A 27011-nucleotide genomic window follows, 5' to 3' on the forward strand; every position below is an offset into this window, starting at 1 on the left:
CAAACTGCTTTGTAATCTGCTCTTCATTATAAACGTTTTCCTACATTATTAGTATTCTTTCATAACATGATTTTTAATAGCTGCATTGTATTCCATTTCTTGGCTATCCCATGACATAATCAACCAATTTGTAGACAAACATTCATTATCTTGAATAATACCTTGATAAACGTGTTTGCTACACAAGTCTTTATGCTCATCTTTAGCTTTTTCTTAAGATAAATTCCTGGAAAGACAATTACTAGGTTAAAAGTGTAAATTACTTTAAAGTTTTTGTTACTTTTTTTCATTTGCTGTCCCAAAAGTGTCCGATTTATATTCCGATTTATATTCCAATCACAGTGTAGAAGGCCATTTTCCTTTCCTTCAGACTTTTTACTCGTCTCCCTGCTTTAATCTTTCTCTCTTTCAGTGCATTTTAAGCTCAACTCCAAGCACATTCTTACTCAGACAAGATTTGATAATTTGTTCACTCTTTTTGATGTTTTGGTTGTTTCCTGTTACTAACTGCTACAAATCAAAGCTCCCCGGTTTAACAGGAAGTTAAAACTTCTCCACCTGCCAGCTCTCTCAGACTCCTAGTTTCATCACCTTCTTTTATGATTTCTCCCCATGAACTCACATTCACTACTTTCTACATTGCTTTTCTTTCCTCCAGCAAGAACTTCTTACCTCGAAACTGATCCTTAAACACCGGAATGATTTCCTGATTCTTTTTCTTCTGCCCTCTTTAATTTCTCTCCCTAGAGGCCGCTCAGCACTCACAGTAGCTCATATGTTAAACAAAATTCATCTCAAGATTCATGTCTGTTTTTGTGTTAGTTTGTAAAATGTGTTTTTCCAGTGTTTCACCTGTGTGTGCTGTTTGCATGTTAAAACTGCAGGTTGATGGCAGAGGTCTGTTCTCCCAACAGTGTCAAATCTAATGTGCTTCACTCAGCAGACGCTCAATAAATTAGAATTGGCTGGCTAACAGGTTTTCTTTTTAAGGTGAACTGTGAAGCGTTTAGCAGGTTTTGAAATGCACTTTTTTTTTGCACTCTCCCTCCCTGTCCCCCACCAAACTCTTTCATATACACTGGTTATTTCTTAAAGAACATTCAACTGTTATAGTAAATAGCATTTTAGCATAATGACCTACTAGCTCAGCCTTCTATCCACTAGGTTCCCAGAATTTAGATCCTCAATCGTCTGCTTCTTTTATCGTTTTCATCCATTGAGTCCTTTTACAGGTATAGTATAACTCTAGCCCTTTTCTGTCTTTCAGACTGAAGTTGGCATGGGTGATATGAATGTATGCACATTCCGTAAGAAGGTGCTTCGGGCACCTTTTGTGCCCTACCTCACAAGCTTTTAGCTCATCTTTTTATTCTAGCTGTTAACCATCTTCCCAGGTGTAACCGGAACTGATGAACCTGTGTCTTCCCCTTTCTGTCCTGAGGCTTCTCTGCCACCACCTGGGGTATGTTTGGGAACCTACTCAGCAGTTCAGACAAGCAAAACCTGAATGCCCAGGAGGAGTTAACACCCCTCAAGGCAACCCTTCACTCGGACACAATTCTGAGGCATTCTACATGACTGCTCAGAGAGTCCCTAGCAGAATTGAGTTCATTGCCAAATGAAGAAATTAAGGCAAGAATGGAAAAGATCAAACAATTATGGAGAGGAAGTCGTTAAATAAAGCTTCATATACAGCTTTGTATATGAAGTACATAATTTACCATGTTGGCATGTGAATGATGATTTGGGTTTCAGCCATTTACTTCCTAAAATAATGGCTCCAATAATGATTTAAGACCAGGTGTAGTTCCATTTGCCAGTAGAAAACCAGACTTGTATGCTGTTTCTAGAATCATGAAAGGAAGTTCTGATTGCAGGCAAAGAATTATGAACTGTCCAAAAGTTTTCTCTAAAAGCTATCTCAAAGTCCCTGATTCTTGGATACAGTGAAGATATTAAGCTTCTATGGTAGAGAGTACTGAACTGGGTGCTGGGAGAACACAAGATGTGTAAGATACAGTCTTTACATCAGCCAAACTGGGGAGCTAAAATGCCTTTACCTCTATAAATACTTGAAAGACTGTTGGTTGCTATTAGGTGGGTTCACTAACAGAGTTTATAGCATTTGAGCCTACTTTGAAGGATTGGCCAAATCCATAATTTGCCTACTTTCACTCAAAGTTATTTTGAAGATACAGAATGATAACAGCATAAATTGCTCAGAAAAGTATAAAGTACCGCACAAATGTAAGACACTGAAAATGGTAACAAAGTACTGTTTCTGATAGTTAGGTTATAAGAATATGCAATTTAGGACTTAAACTTCTAGTAGCACTTATCATTGATTAAAGAATAGATAAGTAATCCTATATTTTAATTTTGTTTTTCACTTCGTTTTTAGAATTCTAGTGAAGTTTTAAAATTTAAATTGCTATTTGTATTATCTATCACTTGTGCAATAATTCCAATCTCAGTTAATAATATGACAGCCTGTTTTTTTATTGAGATATGATATATTAGTTTCAGGTATACAGCATAATGATTCAATATTTGTATATGTTGCAAAATGATCCACCACAGTAAGGTCTAGTTAACCACACATAGTTATGCATTTTTTTCCTGTGATGAAAATGTTTAAAATCTGTTCACTTATCAACTTTCAACTAAGCAGGACAGCCTTATTAACTATAGTCAGCATGCTGTACATTATAACCCCAGGACTTACTATTTTTTTTGTAAGTGGGAGTTTGATATCTTTTAACCACTTTCACCCATTTTGCTCACCTCTGGCACCCACCAGTCTATTCTCTTTATCTATGAGTTTGGTTTTTGTGTTTTTGTTTTGTTTTGTTTTTATTTTCCACATATAAGCGAGATCATAAGGTATTTGTATGACATCCTGTTTTTTGGCATAGGTTTATGCTTGAACATAAGGTTTTGACTGACATTTGAATACATTTAGAGAATCACCTCAGTATAAAGGTGATTTCTTGAAATATCTTGATAGAAGCTAGTATTTTGCTAGAGTTGTTTCTCTCTATTCCTCTTAAAAAATCTTTCCCAGAGGAAAGAACTCTATACAGTAGTCCCTTAGTATCCACAGAGGATTGGTTCTTGGATACCAAAATATGAGTCACTCAAGTTGCATATTAAATGGTGTAATATTTACATATAACCTATGCATATACTTTAAATCATCTCTAGATCACTTATAATACCTAATACAATGTAAATGCTGTGTAAATAGTTGCTGGCATGACAAATTCACTTTTTGCTTTTGGGAACTCTCTGGTATTTTTTTGGAATTTAAAAAAATTGAAGTATAGTTGACATACAGTATTATGTTAGTTTCAGGTGTACAACATAGTTATTTGACAATCAGGTATGTTACAAAATGATCACTACAGTAAGTTCAGTAACCGTCTGTCACCATACAAAATTATTACAGTATTATCAACTACAGTCATACCTCCGAGATATTGTGGGTTTGGTTCCAGACTGCCGCAATAAAGCAAATATTGCAATAAAGTGAGTCACAAATTTTTTGGTTTCCGATTGCGTGTAACAGTTATTTTTACATTATAGTCTATTAAGTGTGCAATAGCATTATGTCTTAAGAAACCAATGTAATGTAACTCAATTTAAAAATACTTTATCTTTTTTCATCCGCTGAGTCCACTGAGTAAGATAGGTAGTTTGTGATTGACATGTACACACTGCTGTATTTAAAATGGCTAACCAACAAGGACCTACTGTATAGCACAGGGAACTCTGCTCAATATTATGTAAGAACCTAAATGAGAAAACAATTTGAAAAAGAATAGATACATGTATATGTATAACTGAATCACTTTGCTGTACACCTGAAACTAGCACAACATTGTTAATCAACTATACTCCAATATAAAATAAAGTTTTAAAAAAACAATTTACAGAAACAATTTCATGGCTTGAAATGAAGACTTTCTGAAAAAAATATTTTATTGCTAAAATGTGCTAACCATTATCTTACAATGTGGGGTTGCCACAAACCTTCAACTCTTAAAAACAAACAAACAAACAAAAAATTGAAGCACAATAAAACAAGGGGTGCCTATATTTTCCTTATGCTGTGTATTACATCTCCATGATTTATTTATTTTATAACTCGAAGTTCGCACCTCTTAATCCCCTTCACCTATTTCACCCAACCTCCCACTCCCTCTCCCCTGGCAACCACCAGTTTGTTCTCTATATCCATAAGTCTGTTTCTGTGTTCTTCGGTTTGTTCGTTTGTTTTTTAGATTCCACGTATAAATGAAATCACATAGTGTTTGTCTTTCTCTGCCTAATTTATTTCACTTAGCATAATACCATTTTGTTGCAAATGGCAAGATTTCATTCTTTTTTATAGATGAGTTATATTCCTTTGTACATACATGTACCATATCTTCTTTTATCCATTCATGTATTACTGGACTTTTAGGTTGCTTCCATATCTTGGCTATAGTAAATGGTACTACAGTGAACATAGGGGTGTATATATCTTTTTGAATTAGTGGGGTTTTTTCCCTTGGGTACATACCCAGAAGTAGAATTGCTAGATCGTTTGGTAGTTGTATTTTTAATTTTTTGAGGAACCTTCATACTGTTTTCCATAGTGGCTGCACCAATTTACATTCCCACCAACAGTGCACAAGAGTTCCCTTTTCTCCACACCCTTACCAACACTTGTTATTTGTGGTCTTTTTGATGACAGCTATTCTGACAGGTGTGAGGTGATATCTCATTGTGATTTTGATTTGCATTTCCCTGATGATTAATGACATTGAGCATCTTTTCATGTGTCAGTTGGGCATCTGTATGTCTTCTTTTGAGAAATGTGTATTCAGGTTTTCCGCCCATATCTTTTTTTTTTTTGCGGTATGCGGGCCTCTCACTGTTGTGGCCTCTCCCGTTGCAGAGCACAGGCTCCAGACGCGCAGGCTCAGTGACCATGGCTCACGGGCCCAGTCGCTCCGCGGCATGTGGGATCTTCCCGGACCGGGGCACGAACCCGTGTTCCCTGCATCGGCAGGCGGATTCTCAACCGCTGCGCCACCAGGGAAGCCCCTCTGCCCATTTTTTAAATGGATTTTTAAAATTTAATTGTATGACTTCTTTATATGCTTTGGATAATAACCCCTTATCAGATACACCATTTGCAAATAGCTTCTCCTGTTCATTAGGTTGCCTTTTTGTTTTGATGTGCAAAGGCTTTTTAGTTTGATGTAGTTCCATTTGTTTATTTTTGCTTTTGTTTCCTTTGCCTGAGGAGGCAGGGCCAAAAAAATATTGCTGAGATCAGTGTCAAAGAGCATACTGACTGTGTTTTCTTCTAGGAGTTTTACGGTTTCAGGCCTTAAAGTCTTTAATCCATTTTGAGTTTATTTTTGTATATGGTGTAAGAAAATGGTCCTCTTACTGAGGCCACACTGGTGTGCAGGACTGGCCCCCAGTACAGCTGGCTGTAAGGACTGTCTACAACTGTTGCAGGTGCTCTGGTGTGCAGGGCTGACCCCTGGGGTGGGAGCCGCTTTGGGGGGATGCCGGTGCCTGCCAAGGGTGCCCGATGGGATGGGCAAGGCTGAGGGCCACGTTGGAGGAGCTCTGGTGCTGGCTGAGGGCACCTACCTAGGCTGGTGGGGCAGGGTTTCTTTCCAAATATTTTCTGTCTGCAGCTGGTTGAATCCACAGATGTGGAACCCACAGATACAGAGGGCTGACTATACATGAAGTTGTACTGTTTTAGAAATGAAATGCCAAAATTTAACTCCACTACAGTAAAAAATATAGGCCCGGTTCCAAGACCTCCACCATGATTTGAATTAAAAGAGTAAATCAGTGGACACAATAGGAAGGAAACGTGTGGTATGCTTTCAGTTATACTGAATACACCAATATTTGTTAAACGTGCATTATGGAATTATTTCCTGTACCTCATAGATCTTTCCAAGGAAAAAAATTAAAGACACGTGTTACACTGAATAGCAAGGTAGTGTGAATTTTAAAAGAGTTATTCTGCAGGATGTCTCTTCATTCTCCATTGTCAGGAGAACTGTTATGAAACTCTAGAATTAAATATGTTGTGCTAATGTGCTGAGTCCATTTACATTCTATGGAATAATTTTATTTGTTCTGCACTAGCTGGCTGGCAGAGAAAATGAACAGTGTTTGGTGATATTTTAAAGTTGTAATTTCATCAGCAACCGACTTAGGGGATCCAAATATAAGTCTGGAAATGAAGTGTTGTGTGCTATATTTGGCTACTCTGAAGACTGAAATATAACTTTTTCCACCACTTCCCAGTGAGTTTTTCCTGAGAAGTCAGTTGTCATTGTTCTGGCAAGTTTCTTTTCATCCTAAACTGTGCTAACATTTAGAAGGAAAACTACGAAGGTTCTTTACCAGAAGAACATATTTTAAAGATAATTTTTTTTAATTACAGGAATTTTAAAAAAAATATTAAACTATGTAGATGTGTCTTCACCTTATTCTGGGCCCATACCCCAGAGACAATCCTGTTTAACAGTTTCTTTTATTTTAGTTTTCTAGTGATTGTGAGTATAATTTTAAACAATATATGTATGCCTTCATTTATTTATCAACCTTAGACCCTATACATATGATGGAGGACTGCAACTGTAAGAAGATGCCAAAACTCTTGGCATTCTCAAGAGATATGTTATAAGAATTTCAATTCTCCTGAGTCATACATGCTGCTGTATTACTTAATTTCTCCCTTAAAGTGCTACTTAACTTTAACTGTGATTCTTAACTGGAAGGGAAAAGAGTGTGCTATGGCCCCAGTCCACCAGAAGAATGTATCAGAATCTTTGGGAAGGTCTTTTTCAAAGTACAGATGTCTTCCTTCCTACCTCCAAGGGAAGCTTGCTTACCCGGTTGAAAGTCAGTGTGTGTAATTTCAGATGTTACTAGTTGGGAGTACACTGTGCAGATAATGTAGAAGCAGGGGAAAAAAAGTTAAGAATAAAATATATAAAGGCCAAGATATTTAAGTGGTGTGAACAGTTCTTTTCAGGTTGAGGCATCTTTGTTTTAGGTCTCTTCGTTTTCTGTTTCTCCTATTATTCCGTTATCAGCCCTAGCAGAGGGCTTTCCATTTTGTTTACTTCACAAGAGTTCCTGCATAAGCATTAACCAGCAGAGAACAACAAAGCAAAGCAGAGGTTTGGATGCCACAGCATAGGACGGCTTACTGCTGAGATGAGTTACTAGCTTATACATTCTAGATTAGGGCGAGTCAGATTTATATCCAGTAAAATTACTATCACAGGGCCTTCTGGGTTCAGTGGAATAGCTGAAACTCTGAGTTCAACTCCATGAATGCCAATCCATCATCTTTTGTACCTTTAAACCTGATAGAAAACTCTTAGAGGTCTGTAATTCTGTGTATTTGAAGATCAACCTTACTTGGTACAGTAGAGTCTACAAACGACAACAGTGACAAGGATGAGATTGTCTAAAGGGTTAGTTCCACAGTACTTTGAGTTCTCACTACAGCACCTGAGGGGAAGTGAAAAGCCTAAGATGAGAAATACTCATGGGGTTCTCTACTTGTTTTATCTGCAGACGGCAGCTGAATATGTAAAATCTCGACTCCCAGAGGCCCTTAAACAGCATCTTCAAGACTACGAGAAAGACAAAGAAAATAGTGTTTTGTCTTACCAGACCATCCTCGAACAGCAGATTCTATCAATTGACCGAGAAATGCTAGAAAAATTGACTGTGTCCTATGATGAAGCAGGTATGTTGGTCTTTAATAGACACACACACACACACACACACACACACACACACACACACAATGTTTTTTCCCTGAAAAAATTTCTTTTTAGATTTTGGTTAAACTAGGTCCTTTTCTTTGGTAGAAGATGAAGGGCAGACTGGATTCAAAGTTATATAACATGGATTAACAGTAAGTTTCTTCTCTGCAGTTTTAGTATCAAAGATTTCATCAGGAGATTTCTAAAAATGGCTCTTAAATATCAAATCCCTTTAAAATTTTGGTTCTTTTTTAAATGGAATTGTTCTGGCCTTTTATCAACCATGTGCTCCTGTTGATTTAATCTTTTAAAGTGTCACTTCAATTTTGGATACCAGCTGAAAACTTTTACATCCAATAATCCAAGAACTGTTAGTTGCTTCAAGTGTTATTTTTTAATTTCAGAGTTCTTCTTTTCTAAAGAGGTACCATTTTTTTCCTGAAGTTTCAAGCTGAACTTGGCTTTCTTTTCCTTAAGCTTCTCAGATGAATCCTAGCCCCTAACACCACACTGGACACTTTGGTTCACTGCCTTCCATAAGTTCATATTATCCAAAGGAGCTTATTAATGAAGGCCTGGATAGACCTCCTTACAACACCATTTTATCTATTACGTGGTTTGTTGGCTAAAACCTAATTTTAATGAAACCAGTGCAGTATTACTTGGAATTATTAAAATCTTTAATAAAATTAAACTTATTCAGGAAAAATATCTTGATTAAAATTGTCATACCACCCCTGCCCGCCCCCCCACACCCCGCCAGAAATGGAGAAAAAAGTATGGGAAAATAGGTTTCTAATGGTTAAACATTGGAGGTATTAATTTCCTTTTTAATACCAGGAGCTTCTGTTTTTATTTCTACAGGAAGTTGTTACTTTACATCTCATTTTCTTTCACATGATCTTAAACAGTCTCAATGCTGACGTTCTTAACATTTGATTTCAAGCTTGAATAGCAAACCGAAGAGCAGATTTTTAAAAAAACGCTACACATGCCTAACCACTGATGCAGTTTTTCTAGTTATTAAGCTGTCCACATTTTCATTCAGCCTTTTAACCTCTTTACATCCACATGATAGATACCCATTTCTAGCCTCACCCAGGACATTTCTACTCTCTCTGATTCTCCTTTGCTTTATTATGTTTTCCAGATACAATGGCTCTCTTCTGCCTGTTGGGTATTTATTTATTTGGTCTCTGTATTTGTCTTGTGTTTAACATTCTTCTCTTTGGAATTCTCATTCATCTCCTCTCTCATCCCCAGTGGAGTAAAGTAAGGCTATGATCAGCCCAATCAAAATAATATTTAAATTTTCATAGCATCTCAGAGATCATAGAAGTCAAATAGTCCATCTACTTCCTGTACCCATAATCACTTTTTAAATTTTATTGAAGTATAGTTGATTTACAGTGTTGTGTTAATTTCTGCTGTATAGTAAAGTGATTCAGTTTTATATATATGTATATTCTTTTTCATATTCTTTTCCATTATGGTTTATCACAGGATATTGAATATAGTTCCCAGTGCTATACAGTAGGACCCTGTTGTTTATCCATCCTATGTATAATAGTTTGCATCTGCTAACCCCAAATTCCCAATCCTTCCCTCCCCCACCCCACTTCCCCCTTGTCAACCACAAGTCTGTTCCTTATGCCTATGAATCTGTGTCTGTTTCATAGATATGTTCATTTATATTGTTGTTTAGATTCCACATATAAGTGATATATGGTATTTGTCTTTCTCTTTCTGACTTACTTCACTTAGTATGATAATCTCTAGGTCCATCCATATTGCTGCAAATGGCATTATTTCGTTCTTTTTTATGGCTGAGTAGTATTCCACTGTATATATGTACCACATCTTCTTTATCCATTCATCTGTCAGTGGACATTTAGGTTGCTTCCATGTCTTGGCTATTGTAAATAGTGCTGCTATGAATGTAGGGGTGCTTGTATCTTTTCAAATTATAGTTTTGTCTGGGTATATGCCCAGGAGTGGGATTGCTGGATCATATGACAACTCTATTTTTAGTTTTTTGAGGAACTTCCATACTGTTTTTCACAGTGGCTGCACCAATTTACATTCCTACCAACACTGTAGGAGGGTTCCTTTTTCTTCACCCCCTCTCCAGCATTTATTATTTGTAGATTTTTTAATGATAGCCATTTTTACTGGTGTGAGCCTCTGTTTCCTCATTGTAGTTTTGATTTACATTTCTCTAATAATTAGTGATGATGAGCATCTTTTCATGTACCCGTTAGCCATCTGTATGTCTTCTTTGGAGAAACCTCTATTTAGGTCTTCTGCCCATTTTTCGATTGGGTCGTTTTTGTTGTTATTGAACTGTGTGAGCTGTTTGTATAGTTTGGAAATTAAGCCCTTATTGGTTGCATCATTTGCAAATATTTTCTCCCAGTCCGTAGGTTGTCTTTTCATTTTGTTTATGGTTTCCTTTACTGTGCAAAAGCTTGTAAGTTTGATTAGGTTCCATTTGTTTATTTTTGCTTTTACTTCTATTGCCTTGGGAGACTGACCTAAGGAAACGTTGGTATGATTTATGTCAGAGAATGTTTTGCCTATGCTCTCTCCTAGGAGTTTTATGGTGTCATGTCTTATGTTTAAGTTTTTAAGCCATTTTGAGTTTATTTTTTGTGTAGGGTGTGAGGGAGTGTTCTAACTTCATTGATTTACATGTGGCTGTCCAACTTCCCCAATACCACTTGCTGAAGAGACCGTCTTCTCCCCATTGTATATTCTTGCCTCCTTTGTCAAAGATTAATTGACCATAGGTGTGTGGGTTTATTTCTGGGCTCTCTATTCTGTTCCATTGATTCATATGTCTGTTTTTGTGCCAATACCACAGTGTTTTGATTATTGTAGCTTTGTAATATTGTCTGAAATCTGGGAGGGTTATGCCTCCTCCTTTGTTTTTCTTTCCCTCAGGATTGCTTTGGCAATTCTGGATCTTTTATGGTTCCATATAAATATTAGGATTACCCATAACCATTTTATAATGAGAAAACTGAGACCCACAGATTTGCCTGAAGTAACACAGTTACTTAGTTGTAGAGCTGGGACTCCAGCCTCCTCATTGCTAATCCAGCTGGGCTTTCACCATATTAATGCAGGTTCTCATTCACTCAGTAGTCATTTGTTGAATGCATAGCAATATGCTAGGCAGTTGGAAGAAAGGGGTATGAGTATAGAAAAGGAAAACAGAGACCTTCCTTAATAAAGTCTAGCTGGGCGCTGAAACATAGATATATGACTTCTGAAGAAAAATTCCTGAGGATTTTGAAATAAGTATGCTGTGTAATATGCACAAGCATTTTAAGTTAAGCTGAGGGGATGTGGCGTAAAGGAATAATGAAAGTGGCTCAAGTTTTCAATGGAATTCTTTAGGGGAGGCATTTGCCTAAACCCTGAGGGACAAACAATGAACATGGGTTTGTGAGGAGAAGAGAGATGCAGTCCATGTGATGAAGGGACCCAAGGGGACACCAAGACGGGAATCAACGTCAGCTGCAACCTCCCACCACTCAACTTTTCCTTCCTCAGGAATAATTTTCCACTCACCTGCACTGTTGTTGAGCAATGATTAATCTAATCTGCAGAGGGACATTCGTACGTGACCCTTAGGAACAAATACTTTGGCATGGAATTAATCTATCAATAAACTCTACAGCATGAAATAGTGGAAATAACTACAGGATTGAGAGTTAGAGGATCTAAATTCCCAGCCTTTCCTCTAGCTTAATACTGGTATGATTAATGCCTAGATCCTCTGTTTCTTCGTGTATAAAGTTGGGCTAATAAAACCTCACAGGGTTATTATGATAGTAAAATATATTATATTTGGGGAAGTCCTTAGTCCTTCATATTGCAAATGCCACTAGTGCTGAATGAGAACAGATTTGGATCTTGTCTACCACTGAGACCAGTTTAAAGCAGTTTAAAATGCTTGGATCTTGTCTACCACTGAGACCAGTTTAAAGCAGTTTAAAATGCTTGTTGACATGCGGTGTTTGGGGAGACAGAGGCAAATTCTTAAAAATATCTTCAGAAGCTCTGAGAAGTCAGGCAACAACTACCTTTAAATCACCCGCTCCAGGCTCCGTTTGCCCTTGGTCATTCCTGCATGAGGTGACACATGAATGTCACTGTAAGTTGTGAAATCAAAACACTGCCTTCTCCTCCACTACCCATATATGAACATATGAACGATTTTATTCCAAAAAAGAGGAGAAAATATCAAAAGTTATTACTATCTAACAGAAAAGAATTTCATCATGATACAAAGGAATCAGGACAGAAAATTGGTAATAATATCTAACACCTTCAGATACAAACATCTTACACTAAGTCACTCATTTGCTTTAAACTGCTTAGCTTCTTTCCATGCTTTCCCAGTTTTACTTCCTTGCATTCTTAATTCAGCTCTCCCAGTTTTAGGAAGTAGTTCATTGTTAATTAGACAATATCCTGGTCTCTTGAGAGGTTAATTTGTCTTTAATGCTCAACCACTGATAAATCAGCCTGAGTGACTTAATGACAGTTACCACCATCTGTGGCTTCTAAACTTCTAAAAGCAGTTAATGAAAAAAAAATACCTAGATGCTTGTCTGAAAGCATTGGCTCAGGACCTTTTCTCCCTCCTTTCTCTTTCTCTCTCGGTATCCTCTCGCCCCCTTTAAATACATATATATCTTAATGCTTTACTCATTCACAATTCAACTCTCCAGCAACCTGACATACTTGAAATCCAGCAAAAAATGGGGAGAAAGCTAAAGCCACATGCAACCATACCATGCCACAGAGGCTATTTCTCACCTAGGATTTATATATTATTATTTTATATAGTTCTGACCAGTTAGGTTATATTTTCCAATATGACATTTTCTTTTTAAAAATTATTTTTCTGAATTTGAGTGTTACACTTTTATTGCAGAAATAAATAGAAATAAGTAGAAGGGTATAATAAGAGACTAATAATTATCTATAATCCTACCATTGTAAACATTTTGGGTATATTTCCCTCACTCTAAGCTTTTTTTTTTTTTTTGCGGTACGCGGGCCTCTCACTGTTGTGGCCTCTCCCATTGCGGAGCACAGGCTCCAGACGCGCAGGCTCAGTGGCCATGGCTCATGGGCCCAGCCACTCCACGGCATGTGGGATCTTCCCGGACCAGGGCACAAACCCGCATCCCCTGCATCGGCAGGCGGACTCTCAACCACTGTGCCACCAGGGAAGCCCTTTGGTTTTGTTTTTGCTACTATGAGTAATGCTGCAATGAATATATATATTTGTCAGCATTTCATGTGACTCTAGGGAACAGACTTTAGAAAACGTGGGTGTAGAATTAGAATTAGAAGGTGAGGGAAGGTGATGATACTTATACTTAGAGCAGACAGAGCAGCAAGATATAAGAGCAAAGAGCAAGTCCATAGAAATCCATAAAAAGTAGTCATCATATCCCCAGCATTGCACACTACACTCTAAGTCAAATCAGCACTCACAGACCCTGTATTACAGAGTTGACATCATTGATCTCCATAATGGTGGGCTTCATTCACAGAGATACAGTTCAATAACGTTAATTATACACTGTATATAAAAATAGGGATTGTATAAACCAGTTTATAAAGATTTTCATCCAAATGGTTTATTTTTAAGTTTGACTGTTAATAGGAATAAAGATGTTTTGTAGTATAATTGAAAGAGGTCTTGGAGCCAAAAGACCCAGATTCTATTCCTAGCTCTGCTGCCAACCAAATATATGACCTTGAATGAGTCACCAAACCTCTCTAAAGCCTATTTCCCTATAAATCGAACATATGAACAGGATCTCATTGATGTCTTCCATTTCTAAAACTATCATTCTGGTATCTTGACAGTGGAAAACTCAGGCAGCCATAGTTTCTGCAAGGTTGCACTTAACTTCTTCTTGAATCTTCTGCTTTCTCTGTTGCTTTTCTCCTCTCTCCCCAGACAGCCCATGTAATTTGTTTATAATATCTGACTAAAAGAAGACCACCGCTTAGCTATGCTGGCATCTGCACATGAATTTGCCCAGTCATACTTTTGTTCGTGGGAAGGGCACTGAGACTGTATGAGTGAAGCAAAAGTAGATTTTGGAAGGAGACGTTCTGAGCCATCGTTCATGGATTCTTGTTAAGATTGCTTAGATTTTTTTTTTTTTTTTTTTTTTTTTTTTTGCGGTACGCAGGCCTCTCACTGTTGTGGCCTCTCCCGTTGCGGAGCACAGGCTCCGGACGCGCAGGCTCAGCGGCTATGGCTCACGGGCCCAGTCGCTCTGCGGCATGTGGGATCCTCCCAGACCGGGGCATGAACCCGTGTCCCCCGCATCGGCAGGCAGACTCCCAACCACTGCACCACCAGGGAAGCCCTGCCTAGATATTTTTATTAGCACTTAATAATGCTAAGCAAAATCTAGCATGAGAAGATATGGTTTGCATTTGATCCATTAATGTTTTTATTTGAATGGGAGCACAAGTTCATACACATTTCAATAGATTGGGTTTAGTAGAGAGAAATTTCCAAGGAAAACAGTTGCATGACTTGAAGAGATCAAAATAGCATTTCACACTGTCTCAGAGAGCGTCATGAACCTAAATATTTATTATTTGTCATAGTGGGCAAAAGCTGAAGGGTTGAAATAGCCCGAGAGGGAATCTTTTCTCGCATTATTTATTTTTATGCTTGTACATTATTCATATTTCTCTAAGCAATCTCAAATCGTTTATAATTTTTTCTTAAGTTCGGGCATAAATAATCTACACATTCCCTTGTTAAAGTAGTGTGATTTGTAATGCCTTGTGTTTGAGGGAATTGTGAGGAGAGTAGGCCCATTTATTTGAGAATGATACTCTCTGTTGCACAATCAAGAACCCTAAGGCATGGGGAACAGAAGTAGCTCTGTTCCTTTGGGAAGAGCTGGCTATGCCTGTAAGAGGGTGGACAGTCCAGCGGTGGTATCTTGCTTCTAGCCTCGGGACAGTTGCCTAAGTTGCTTCTTTGATCTCCTCTCAGAGTTAAACCTAAGACCAGCAAAGGTTTTATTTGTTCTTACAGTTCACTAGAAACCCAGACAACTTTCCAATGAGCACATGTTTCTACCATGTAGAAAGAACACTTATGAGTAGAAAGCGGACGAGACAGTGCAGATGAGGGAGAAAACTCAGCCAGCTGTTTATATTGTGTTCCTTTGGGCATCATTTAAAGCTGGGGGCCTGCAGATCCATTGACAGGTGTCAGGCAATCATGTAGGATTTTCCCAGAGGTGGTGAGGAAGGAGGAGTAGCATTGATTTGTTAGCCTTTGCTTGGTGATTGCCTAATGCAGCCTGACATTAGAAATGCGTGAGAGCTGAGCCCAAGCAAAGCTACCTGCCATGAAGAGACACCAAGTACTGAAATGTACTTTTTGGAGAAATGGCTTTTTGAAAGGGTGGCGAATGTGCTGTAAGCAATTTAGGAAGTAGCTGGAGGGTTCCCTCCTACTGAGCTTATTTTATTCTTCTTAATATAGACGGTACCCAAAAGTTACATCTCTGAGTTAATTGAGCCATTAGTGTCTGAGTAATCAGTGATCTCAAAAGGAAAACCATTTACTGTCATGGAGAAAAAAATTGAACACACATCGAGAAACCAAACCCAGGAAAGAGACTGTAAATTATTTAGGGCCCTTTCAGGTTTTCTAAGAATATAAAAAATTCAGTAAAAGGCCTTTGCAGAAAGTTTTTCACTCTTAACAAATAGAGTGAATTTCTCAGTCTGTTTCTCAAACAGGTTCTAAGCGAAGAGGTGGCTTTAGGTTTCCTTAATTTATATCTTTAATCAGAACCTTATTTCTGGGCTCAAAAGATGTTCTCACCGAGGCTTTCTGTCACGATTTGGAAGGAAGAGAAAAACAGGGAAACTTAAGAAACACGTCGTAAAGGGAAATTTAATATTGGTTGTGTAACCTCTGACACCAACTTCTGAATTTCTGTAAAAAGTTAAATCTTTTATTTTTCCATTATGAGAGTAATATAAATATGTTTTAGAACATTTTTTAAATATGGAAAAATAGAAAAGGAAAAGATAATCTCTAATTCCACCACCAAAACATAACCACCATCTTTTAGTATATTTACTTCTAGTCATTTTTCTCTGCTGGGTTTTAATAATTTGTGCCCAATTTTATACCTTTTTTCTCATTTAACACTAAAATATAATCATATTTCTCAATGCTCTTACAAGTTACTCAAAAGTAATTCGTAATGACTGCATAGTATCTTACTGAATGGATATGCCACAGTTATTGTCCCCATAACCTTTTAACATTTTCAGCATGGCCCCTCTTGTTTATTTGTGTTTCATTTCTTGTCACCATATAGAATCCCTGAATTTGGAGGTCTGTTTCTTATCTGTGAAAAGATGAGAATGGTGGTATGATTAACAAAAACATAATGAAGACTTCTGTAATGCAGCCAATTATTAGTCATATAACAGTGGGAGCAGAGGACTAAAAGAGGTAGTTAAAATCCACTTATAAACTGATAACTTCTTTCTGGCCAGTAATACCAATCTTTTTAACCAAACTTGATTTGAGTTTCAGTTATAATTCTTATACTTCCCCCTTTATATCATAGATTTAAAAAGTCAAAAGATAAAGTGGGGGGGGAGTAGCAACTAAACAGAGTGACTTTGACATCTACAAACTAGAAAACTATCCACCATGGCTGTTTGAAAGTACCCAAATATGTGATTCACCAGCCCTGGGGTTGGTTTCTATGTCTGTGGCGAGACATTGTGCCTCTCTTTGCTTGGTTTCATCGACTGTAAAAAAGGACATTGGATTAGATATTTTCTGAAGTCTTTCCCAGCTTTAACAATGTGTGTGATTTTGTGCTCAGTTCATTTAACGCTCATTGGTTCATTCAGTTATTTACTCTGTAAACATTGACCGAGTGCCTAGGAGCCAGGCATGGTGCCTGCCACTGGGAATGCCCAGGTGACTGCATGGCCCTTCACTCCAGGTGTGTGTACGCATCTGTGTGGGAGTGGGAGGACAGAGTGACAGTGGTAGAAACATAACTAGAGTGCAGTGGAATTAGTGCTACAGAGTGTGTGTTCAGAGGACAGTGAATGGGTAGAGGAGGAAAGAGTTAGGTTTGGGATTGAGAAAGAATTCTTAAATAAATCAGAAAATCATAAGAGAACCCGTAAATCTTTTGAGCTGTTTGTCTTGAATGTCAGTTGCATGTTTAAAGGCAGGTTTATTATGAGTGATGCTTTTTTTCTTCTTTGCTCAGTAACTGGTGATGTGCCAGCGCCTTATACAGACCTATTCTTTTTTTTTAATTTTTTTAAATTGAAGCGTAGTTGATTTACAATGTTGTATTAATTTCTGCTGTATAGCAAAATGATTGTTTTTTATATATATTCTTTTTTATATTCCTTTCCACTGTGGTTTATTATAAGATATTGAATATACTTCCCTGTGCTATACAGTAGGACCTTATTGTTTATCTATTTTATATATAGTACTTTGTATCTGCTAATCGCAAACTCCTAACTTATCCCTCTCCCGTCCTTCTCCTTTGGTAACCATAAGTTTGTTTTCTATGTCTGTGAGTCTGCTTCTGTTTTGTAGATAAGTTCATTTGTATCATATTTTAGATTCCACATATAAGTGATATCATACGATATTTGTCTTTGTCTGATTTACTCACTTAGTATGATCATCTCTAGATCCATCCAAGTTGCTGCAAATGGCATTATTTCATTCTTTTTTTATGGCTGAGTAGTATTCCATTGTATATATATACACCACGTCTTCTTTATCCATTCATCTGTCAATGGACGTTTAGGTTGCTTCTGTGTCTTGGCTATTATAAATAGTGCTGCTATGAACGTTGGGGTGCATGTACCTTTTCAAATTAGTTTTCTCTGGATATATGTGCAGGAGTGGGATTGCTGGATCATATGGCAACTCTATTTTTATTTTTTTGAGGAACCTCCATACTGTTTTCCATAGTGGCTGCACCACTTTACATTCCCAGCAACAGTGTAAGAGGGCTCCCTTTTCTTCATACCCTCTCCAGCATTTATTATTTGTAGACTTTCAGTGATGGCCATTCTGACTGATGTGAAGTGGTACCCCACTGTAGTTTTGATTTGCATTTCTCTGATAATTAGTGGTGTTGAGCGTCTTTTCATGTGCCTGTTGGCCATCTATACAAACCTATTCTTAACCTCTGCTGTAACATCACCTTCTACATTCTAAGTGCCGCTGTCCAACTAATTTTAGTTTACATCAATTAGCTTATATTAATATGCTTATCAGCATCACCTGCTTTCTTATGAGATCTCTCCCGCCACAGAAAGAAGAAATGATAATTCAGACTGAATTTTGTAAAAGTGATATGATGGGGAGTTATTTTTTTAAAAATCACATTTTCCAACTTCAAGTTACCTTTTTAGTAGAAGGCCTCATATGCACTCAGAATAAATTGATCCAAGTTTTGCAGTGTGCAAATAAAATTTTAAATTGTAAAGAACTTTGCCGAGAATACTGGAAACTGCTGGCTAATACTGAGGTTTAGAATAAGGACGTGCTGCCTCTGGTGATTAAAACATTTGACTAGAGCTGTGTTTTACCTTTCTAATCAAGTTATCATTGTTTGCCACGAGGGAAGTAATGTTACTACCTGCTCTAAAGTAGTATTTGATTACAAGGCCTGGAGAAAATGTGTACACTTCAAAGAAAATAATTGTACCAGGTGGTCACAATTTAGACTGCATCGGCCAGCCAGAGACAGGATGCCGCTGCCATCTGTATCTCTTCCTTTCTGTACTATGGGAATTTTGTAACCAAGTTTCCTTAGATCTTGTTGGAATGCATGTAATAACTCTTAATGAGATCCAAGTTAATGGTAAGACCTTCAGTCTGTAGGGAAAAATCGGATAGTTTTTGAAGTGCCAGAATTTCTAATGTACTGTGACTGTCCATTTGTAGTGGTGAGATGTAAGCCAAAGGCATCCTCTGGCTGACTTTCAGACTCGGAAGATCTGTAATCATAGGCAGCTGGACTGCTGTTTAATGTCATTTTGCAAGAATGTCATTTTGCAAGAAATTCAATCTTCAAGAGCTACTAGATATTCCAGTCTCATCTGGTAAATTGCCTCCTGAAAGGCATTGTTTTTAAGCCACCTGCTATTGCCCAGAGGAATTCTCTTTTTGTTTCTTTCTTTACTTCATGTCCTTGTCCCAAGGCTGTATGGCTTAGGCTATTTCTGATGCTGGTTTGATGAGGTTTCTGCAGTATATAAAGAGGCACCTGAATGTGCTCTTGTAGTTCTGTAATCAGTCCAAGGGAACTGTAAATCAGCTATGTAGAAATCACTAGGACAAACACTGTTCATTCAACACAAACGTTTACTGTGTGCCGGGTTCTGGCTAGGTGCTGAGAGTCTAAGAAATGGGGAAGGACAGTCAAATCAGAGTTCTTCTCCCTTTGAATTTATCGCTAATCTGGACTACTGTCTCTATAAATCTGTTCTGTAAGAGGTGCTTCAAAATGACACCTTAGCTGGCTTCTTCCTTACCTGAGCCAGGACCTTCCATTCCTCTGATCTCAGTCCTTCTCATTCAAGGAGGTAACACAAATTACACGTTTGTTATTTATATCCTACTTGCTTCCTGAAAGTCCAATTTGCTATACATACAATAATAATGTTAAAATAAAAACAGAAAATCAAAGCCAAAACGGAGGAAGGAAACAAACGCACTAACCATAAAGAACAGACAAAATGAAACAGTTTTTCATTGGAGACAACTTCTAATACTAAAGTTGATGGAGACTTTTTCACAGTGTACCTTGTACTTTGGATCTTGAGCAACATTATCTCAGCTTGAGTTTACCAGAAGCAGAGGCTGAAACAAAAGGCTTGAGTGCAGACAGTTAATCTAGGAATGCAGCTGAAGGAACAGGAGTGAGGGACCTTGGGAGTGAACCAGGAAGGAGGGAAAAGAGAAACAAGGGGAAGCTGCCATGAAGACACAGAATGGAGCTGGCCTCCCCTGAGGGTGACTTCTGCTTAATCTGACTAAGGGAGTTTGTGAGTAGCATCCCAGAACCATCGCCAGGAGGTGAAGGGGGAAGCATTTAGCAGCAAGTCTCATCCCCTCGTTTGTCAAGGGTAGCTCCACAGACATTAGTTTCCCCGTACTTCTGGTTTACGTATGCCTGAGTGCTGAGTGGGTTCTGGGGACATCCCACACGTTGGCATCAGGGAAGCTCCAGGGAAGGGAGCAAGTGAAGGGTGAACCAGGGAAGGGTTCAGGCCAAGGTGTTCCCAGTGAATTTGAGGTTTTTGATGTCTTGTCACGGAAAGAATTCAGTGAGAGACAAAGTGATAGGTAAGAAGTGGATTTATTTAGAGAGACACGCACGGCACAGACAGAGAGTGGGCCATCTCAGAAGGCGAGAGAGCCCCGAAATATGACGTGGTTAGTTTTTTATGGGCTGGGTAATTTCATAGGCTAATGAGTGGGAGGATTATTCCAAGTATTTCAGGAGAGGGGTAGAGATTTCCAGAAAATGGGCCACCACCCACTTTTTGTCCTTTTATGGCTAGCCTCAGAACTGTCATGGCACTGGTGGTGTGTCATTTAGCTAATGTGTATTACATGAGTATATAATGAGGCTCAAGGTCTACTGGAAGTTGAATCTTCTGCCATCTTGGACGTAGTTGGTTCTAACCAATTTTTGTCATGTCCTATGGCTATGTCATTCTTTCAAAGATTGTGCCCTGCCCCCTTCCCTCCTGTTTCAAAGGCTGCTTCTGTCTGAGCTGGTCCCCGTACCAGTGGCTGGGACTGAGAGAGTATGAAATGCTCTGCAGGAGATTTGTCATACGAGCACAACAAATGAAATCTTAAGACAACTTTATAGGAAATACATGTGAGTTCATCTTTTTTTTTGCGGTACGCGGGCCTCTCACTGTTGTGGCCTCTCCCGTTGAGGAGCACAGGCTCCGGACGCACAGGCTCAGCGGCCATGGCTCATGGGCCCAGCCGCCCCGCGGCATGTGGGACCTTCCTGGACTGGGGCACAAACCCGTGTCCCTTGCATCGGTAGGCGGACTCTCAACCACTGCGCCACCAGGGAAGCCCGTGAGTTCATCTTAAAGTCATTTCGTGTGTGACAACCATCTATAAAAGCATGATTATTCATGTTTTTCAAAGCTCCTTTATAGCATGTGGCAACGCAGAGTGTTCAAAAGCATTTAGAGGAAAAGCTTACATGTAGTAGAAGACGTATGTAAGAAAAGGAGAGGGTGCTTTGTTTGATGTGACAGTTGGCAGCTTTCCAGCTCAAACCAAAATAAATAACTAATCCTCATTTTTATAACTAATGAATTCAAGTACCTAGGCCCTTCAACCTGAGTGGCACAGTAAAATCCAGCTTTTCATATGTGTAAAAAATAATTATCTTCCATAGATAACGTACAGCAGTCGTTATTCTGGAGAGGAGAAGCTGGGAAAGGAGACTTAACTTTTTTGCTGAACCTTCATATTGTATTGTTTGAATTTTTAACTTTGTCCATGTATTTTCTAATTTTAAAAATTTATGAAAAATAAATAAAAATAAACAAAACCTTCCTAGTACATTTCCTCTTATCTTCAGTACTGGAAATGGAATATAATAAGGCAGAAAGCCAGTCTTCTTGTTTTCAATAAAGCTTTTTACCTCTAAGTTATGTATATCCAAGGAATAAGTCAAGAAAGGAACTCAGCGACAAGGCCAGCCATCATGGAACTGCAATACCAAGGTCAGAGAAGGTCAGCTGTGAGACCAGCTCAGTACTATGCCAGTGAGCACCTGGGTTCTTGGTAGTCTTCATGCCCTGAGCCAGAGCTGATCCCAGAGTCCAGGGAGGGGGCTGACCTTATTGCAGGGACAAAAAGAAGTTCATCTGAAAGAGAACAGGATTCATGGGCAGCAAGCTGTTGGGAATTCAGCAGATTCTGATCTCACTTCCTATTAGTTGCCCGTGCTTCACCCTGAGCTTGGTCTTTCTGTGGCTGACAAGTTACCTGACTTGCTGCTTTAATTGACCTTTTACTCAGATTCTCTTTTTCCTTAACTACAGCCAAACCTCTACTGATTCTTTTTTTTTGCAAGGAAGTGTAGTACAGTGGAAAGAGCCCAGTCTTTGAAGCCAAACTGGCTCCATGATAATTCCTTATGCTATAGCTTATGGGCCTTTTTATGAGGATTAAAGATAATGTATGGAAAATGATGGACATTTGGTGGACACTGTAACAACGATAGCCTCTCTCTTATTTGTTGTTACTTGGCGTATACTCAGCTTGGTATATAAGTGTATTTTTCCAATTGCTTTCATGGTAGAGAGGATTAACTATCATGCACTTTGCATAAATTACCTTCTTTTTTGCCCAGGACATAACAGAAACCAGCAAAATTCTGGCCCCATCAACTTCCTTTACATTTCTTACCCTGCCCTGGATAGAAAAGCAGTTCCTTGAGTTTAGTGTATTTGTAGTATGTTTTTATGTTTATTTGTTTTTACTTTCTCTAATGCTGTATGTTAGTTATCTCTTGCTACATAACAAATTAGTTAGTAGCTTAAAACAATAAATGTTTATTATCTCATACAGCTTCTGAGTGTCCAGAATGCTGGTTGGTTTTCTTGTGAGGCTGCAGTCAAGTTGTCAGCTAGTCTTTAAAGACGGGCTGGAAGTGTGACGTCCAAGCTTACTCATGTGGCTCTTGTCCGGAGGCTTCAGTTCCTTTCCACATGGGCTTCTCCACAGCCTGTTTGCTACCTGGCTTCCCTTGGTGTAAGTGACCTAAGAGAGAGAGCCCAGGAGAACCCAAGATGGAAGCTGCAGTCTTTTGTAAACTGATACCGAAAGTGAGATACCACAATTTCTGCCATATACTATTTTTTTTTTTTTTTTTTTTTGGCTGTATTGGGTCTTGGTTGCTGCTCGCAGGCTTTCTCTAGTTGTGGCGAGTGGGGGCTACTCTCTTTTGTGGTGCACGGGCTTCTCACTGCGGTGGCTTCTCTTGTTGTGGAGCACGGGCTCTAGGCACGTGGGCTTCAGTAGTTGCAACTTGCGGGCTCAATAGTTGCGGCATGTGGGCCCTAGAGCATGTGGGCTTCAGTAGTTGAGGCGCGTGGGCTCTAGGGTGCAGTTGTGGCACATGGGCCTAGCTGCTCCGCAGCATGTGGGGTCCTCCCGGACCAGGGATCGACCCGTGTCCCCTGCATTGGCAGGCGGATTCTTAACCACTGTGCCACCAGGGAAGTCCCTCTGCCATATACTGTTGGTTACACAGGCCAACACTAATTCATTGTGGGAGGGGTCTACACAAAAGTGCCATATACTGTTGGTTACACAGGCCAACACTAATTCGTTGTGGGAGGGGTCTACACAAAAGTATGAATGCCAGGAGGTGGTGATCTTGGGGGCATCTTGGCTACCACAGTCTGCATTGTAACCATACTTACTTTGACTCTGCCAGCTCCTCTATCTCCTCTCTCTAGTATCATCATCTTTCCCTCTGATTTCCTAATCACTACCTACGTCCTGCTTCCCTAAATCCAAAGCTGGAATGTTGAGCCCTGCACTCAGTACCAAGTAGCCTTAGGGTATTTACACCCAGCATCCTTTCCCACACCTGCAAGAGGCAGTACCCTCAATGTATCAGTTCTTAAATGTTTTGAATATCATTTCTGACTTCTTTAACTCAGAATATTTCCTTCTAGAGCATCTTAACACAGTGTCCAGTGTTGTAGTCTGTTCAGGCTGCTATAACATAATATAGACAGTCCCCAACTTACGATGGTTCAGCTTATGATTTTTTGACTTTATGATCGTGCAAAACTGATACATATTCAGAAGAAACTGTACTTTGAATTTTGAGTTTTGCTCGTTTCCCAGGCTAGAGATATGCAGTAGGATTCTCTCTCATGATGCTGGGCAGGGGCAGCGAGCCGCAACTCCCAGTCAGCCACACGATCATGAGGGTGAACAACGGATTCTGACAACCATTATGTTTTTCACTTTCAGTACAGTATTCAATCAATTACATGAGATATTCAACACTTTATTATAAAATAGGCTTTGTGTTAGATGATTTTGCCAACTGTAGGCTAATGCAAGTGTTGTGAGCACATTTAGGGTAAGCTAGGCTAAGCTATGATGTTCAGTAGATGTATTCAATGCATTTTCGATTTTTCGGTTTACGAGGGTGATTTATCAGGATGTAACTCCATCGTAAGTTAAGGAATATCTGTACCATAAACTAGGTGGTTTATAAACAATGGAAATTTATTTCACATGGTTTTTAAAGGCTGAAAGCCCAAGATCAGGGTGCCCTCATTCATGGTCGGGTGCGGGCCCTCTTCTGACTTCCTGTGTGCTCACATGGTTGGAAGGGCTCTGGAGCTTTCTCAGGCCTCTTTTATAAGAGTACTAATCCATTTATGAGGGCTCTGCCCTCATGACCTTATCACCCCCCCAAAGCCCCATCTCTTAATACCATCATATGGGGCATTAGGATATCAACAAAAGAATGGGGGGGGCCACAGACATTCAGACCATAGCACTCAGTACCTCAGCAGTTGTGAAACTGCAGTTTAGTTTTCACAGCAGTATCCTGAATACTTCAAAATTCAGGCATTTCCCTCTAGATGGTAATAGTTTCTCTCTCCATCTCTGTCTCCTTCTCTCTCTCATCCTTCTACAATCCCTCACTCCCCACCCCTCATCTTATTTTTCTCTTTGTTTCTTTCATTTAACTGGCTATGTTCTAAAAGTTATTACATTTAAAATTTTTATATTTATTAAAAATTTTGATGACTTGTTCTGTTAGTTTTTAAAATGGACGGGTAGGATAACTGTATAAATTGTTTTTATATTTAATTCAGCTGTTATCTTCAGTAAAAAAAAGTTTCCTGGGCTTCCCTGGTGGCGCAGTGGTTGAGAGTCTGCCTGCTGATGCAGGGGACACGGGTTCGTGCCCCGGTCTGGGAAGATCCCACGTGCCGCGGAGCAGCTGGGCCTGTGAGCCATGGCCGCTGGGCCTGTGCTCCACAACAGGAGAGGCCACAACAGTGAGAGGCCCGCGTACTGCAAAAAAAAAATGTTTCCTGTTCTTTCTTTATTGCTTCTTGGTTTTCTCTTCTATTGTGTAGGAAAAAAGTAAAGAAGTGAAAATGAGGAAGTCACTGAAGATCTTGTCCGTCTCTTCCACTTTCTACAATGCCATAATTTCCCTTATTTGTGGTCTTCTACTTTTCTACCAAATCCCCATCTCAAATTCTTTGTTCTTAAAGAAAACAGCAGTGAACAAGTGAGTCTCTCATTGTGTCAGCATTTGTGGAAGAAAAAAGTGGATAGAACTAACAAGTAACTATCCCCTCATTCCCTAGGGACTTTCTTTTTGGCTAGATTTGTTTTTTTGGTTTTTTTTGGTAGACTATGCCACTTTTTTTTTTTATTTGCGGTACGCGGGCCTCTCACTGTTGTGGCCTCTCCCATTGCAGAGCACAGGCTCCGGATGCGCAGGCTCAGCGGCCATGGCTCACGGGCCCAGCCGCTCCGCGGCATGTGGGATCTTCCCGGACCGGGGCACAAACCCGTGTCCCCTGCATCAGCAGGCGGACTCTCAACCACTGCACCACCAGGGAAGCCCGCTAGATTTCTTTTAAATGTTTTGAGAAAAACATTATTTTTGAGAAAGCTCATATGTTTTTAACCCACCAGTCTTCAAATTGCTTTCTGATCTACAGGAAAATCAACCTGAGATTAAGGAACTAGGAAAAATGAAAATGCTGTCCATCACGGAATTAGAGATGCATTTGATTTTTGCACTCAAGATTCAGCTTTTGAAAAGTATTGGCCCATATAAATAGAAAGAAATAAACAGCCAAATTTGCCTACTTGTCTGAAGACCTGCATGTGTTTTAAAATCATACCTGAAAGTGTTATGGGCCTGGTGTAATTGCATTTGCAAATAAAATGTAGGAAGCTCTAGTGCTCGGAGTACAATTAGGTGGGTTAACTTTCCCTTTCTGTTGTAACATCAGTAACTTCAAGCCTCTTTGGTTGACTGTTCTTCCTTGTAAACCTTCCCCTGTAGGGGAAATCAGTATTTCAGAGCCACCAAAGAAAATGAACTTGTCTAAAAATAGTTGCCTGTTGACAAGACTTTAGCAGATTTTTTTTTTCTGGTAATACAAAAGCCTTACAAAATGGAATGAGATCAGATACGACAGATGTAGTCAAATCCACTTCTAATCTGTAAATCCCTGCAGTTGTGCTAATTTTTAAATGAATATTTTGAAGTTTTACTGAATTTATGACATTCTCAGCATTTCCCCATATCTCTAAGCGTTTGGGGGTACTCAATTGCATTCTGTGCTTTGTCGATCAGTGCCCTGTTCGCTGGTACCCACCGGGTCCTGCTTACTAAAGGCTCAAATGAGGTTCTTTTTTTTTTTAATATTTTCTTTTTTTATTTATTTTTATTATTTCTTTTTTTATACAACAGGTTCTTCTTAGTTATCCTTTTTTTTTTTTTTTTTTTTTTTTGTGGTACGCGGGCCTCTCACTGTTGCGGCCTCTCCCGTTGCGGAGCACAGGCTCCGGACGCGCAGGCTCAGCGGCCATGGCTCACGCGCCCAGCCGCTCCGCGGCATGTGGGATCTTCCCAGACCGGGGCACAAACCCGTGTCCCCTGCATCGGCAGGCGGTCTCTCAACCACTGCGCCACCAGGGAAGCCCTTAGTTATCCATTTTATACATATTAGTGTATACATGTCAATCCCAATCTCCCAATTCATCACATCACCACCACCACCCTCGCCACTTTTCCCCCTTGGTGAGGTTCTCTTTTGCTCTGCTTTTATTTGTCAGGAATTGTTTTCTACCAGCCCCAGATAATCAAGTCAGTTTACTATAATACTCTTTACAGCTGTGGTTCTCAACTGGGGGCGATTTCCACCCTGCCTCTACCTCTTCCCCCCAACATTTGGCAATGTCTAGAGGCCTTTTTTTGTTGTCCCAACTGAAGAAGGGGAGTGGGAGTGAGGGCTAGTGTTATCTAGTGGGTAGAAGTCAAGGATGTGCTAACCATGCTCACAGGACAGCCCCTCGCAGTG

At 39.3% G+C, this 27011-nt stretch overlaps 1 protein-coding gene across 1 annotated transcript in view; it reads left to right on the forward strand.

The window, feature by feature from the left end:
- Positions 1-27011, forward strand: part of PPM1L (protein phosphatase, Mg2+/Mn2+ dependent 1L) — a 333222-nt gene that overhangs the window by 191194 nt on the left and 115017 nt on the right. The window contains exon 2 of the mRNA XM_065876875.1: positions 7612-7786. Within this exon, the coding sequence (XP_065732947.1) occupies positions 7612-7786 (175 nt within the window). The remainder of the gene's footprint in view (positions 1-7611; positions 7787-27011) is intronic.

The sequence above is a fragment of the Phocoena phocoena genome, chromosome 4, assembly GCF_963924675.1.
Source record: "Phocoena phocoena chromosome 4, mPhoPho1.1, whole genome shotgun sequence".
NCBI lineage: Eukaryota > Metazoa > Chordata > Mammalia > Artiodactyla > Phocoenidae > Phocoena > Phocoena phocoena.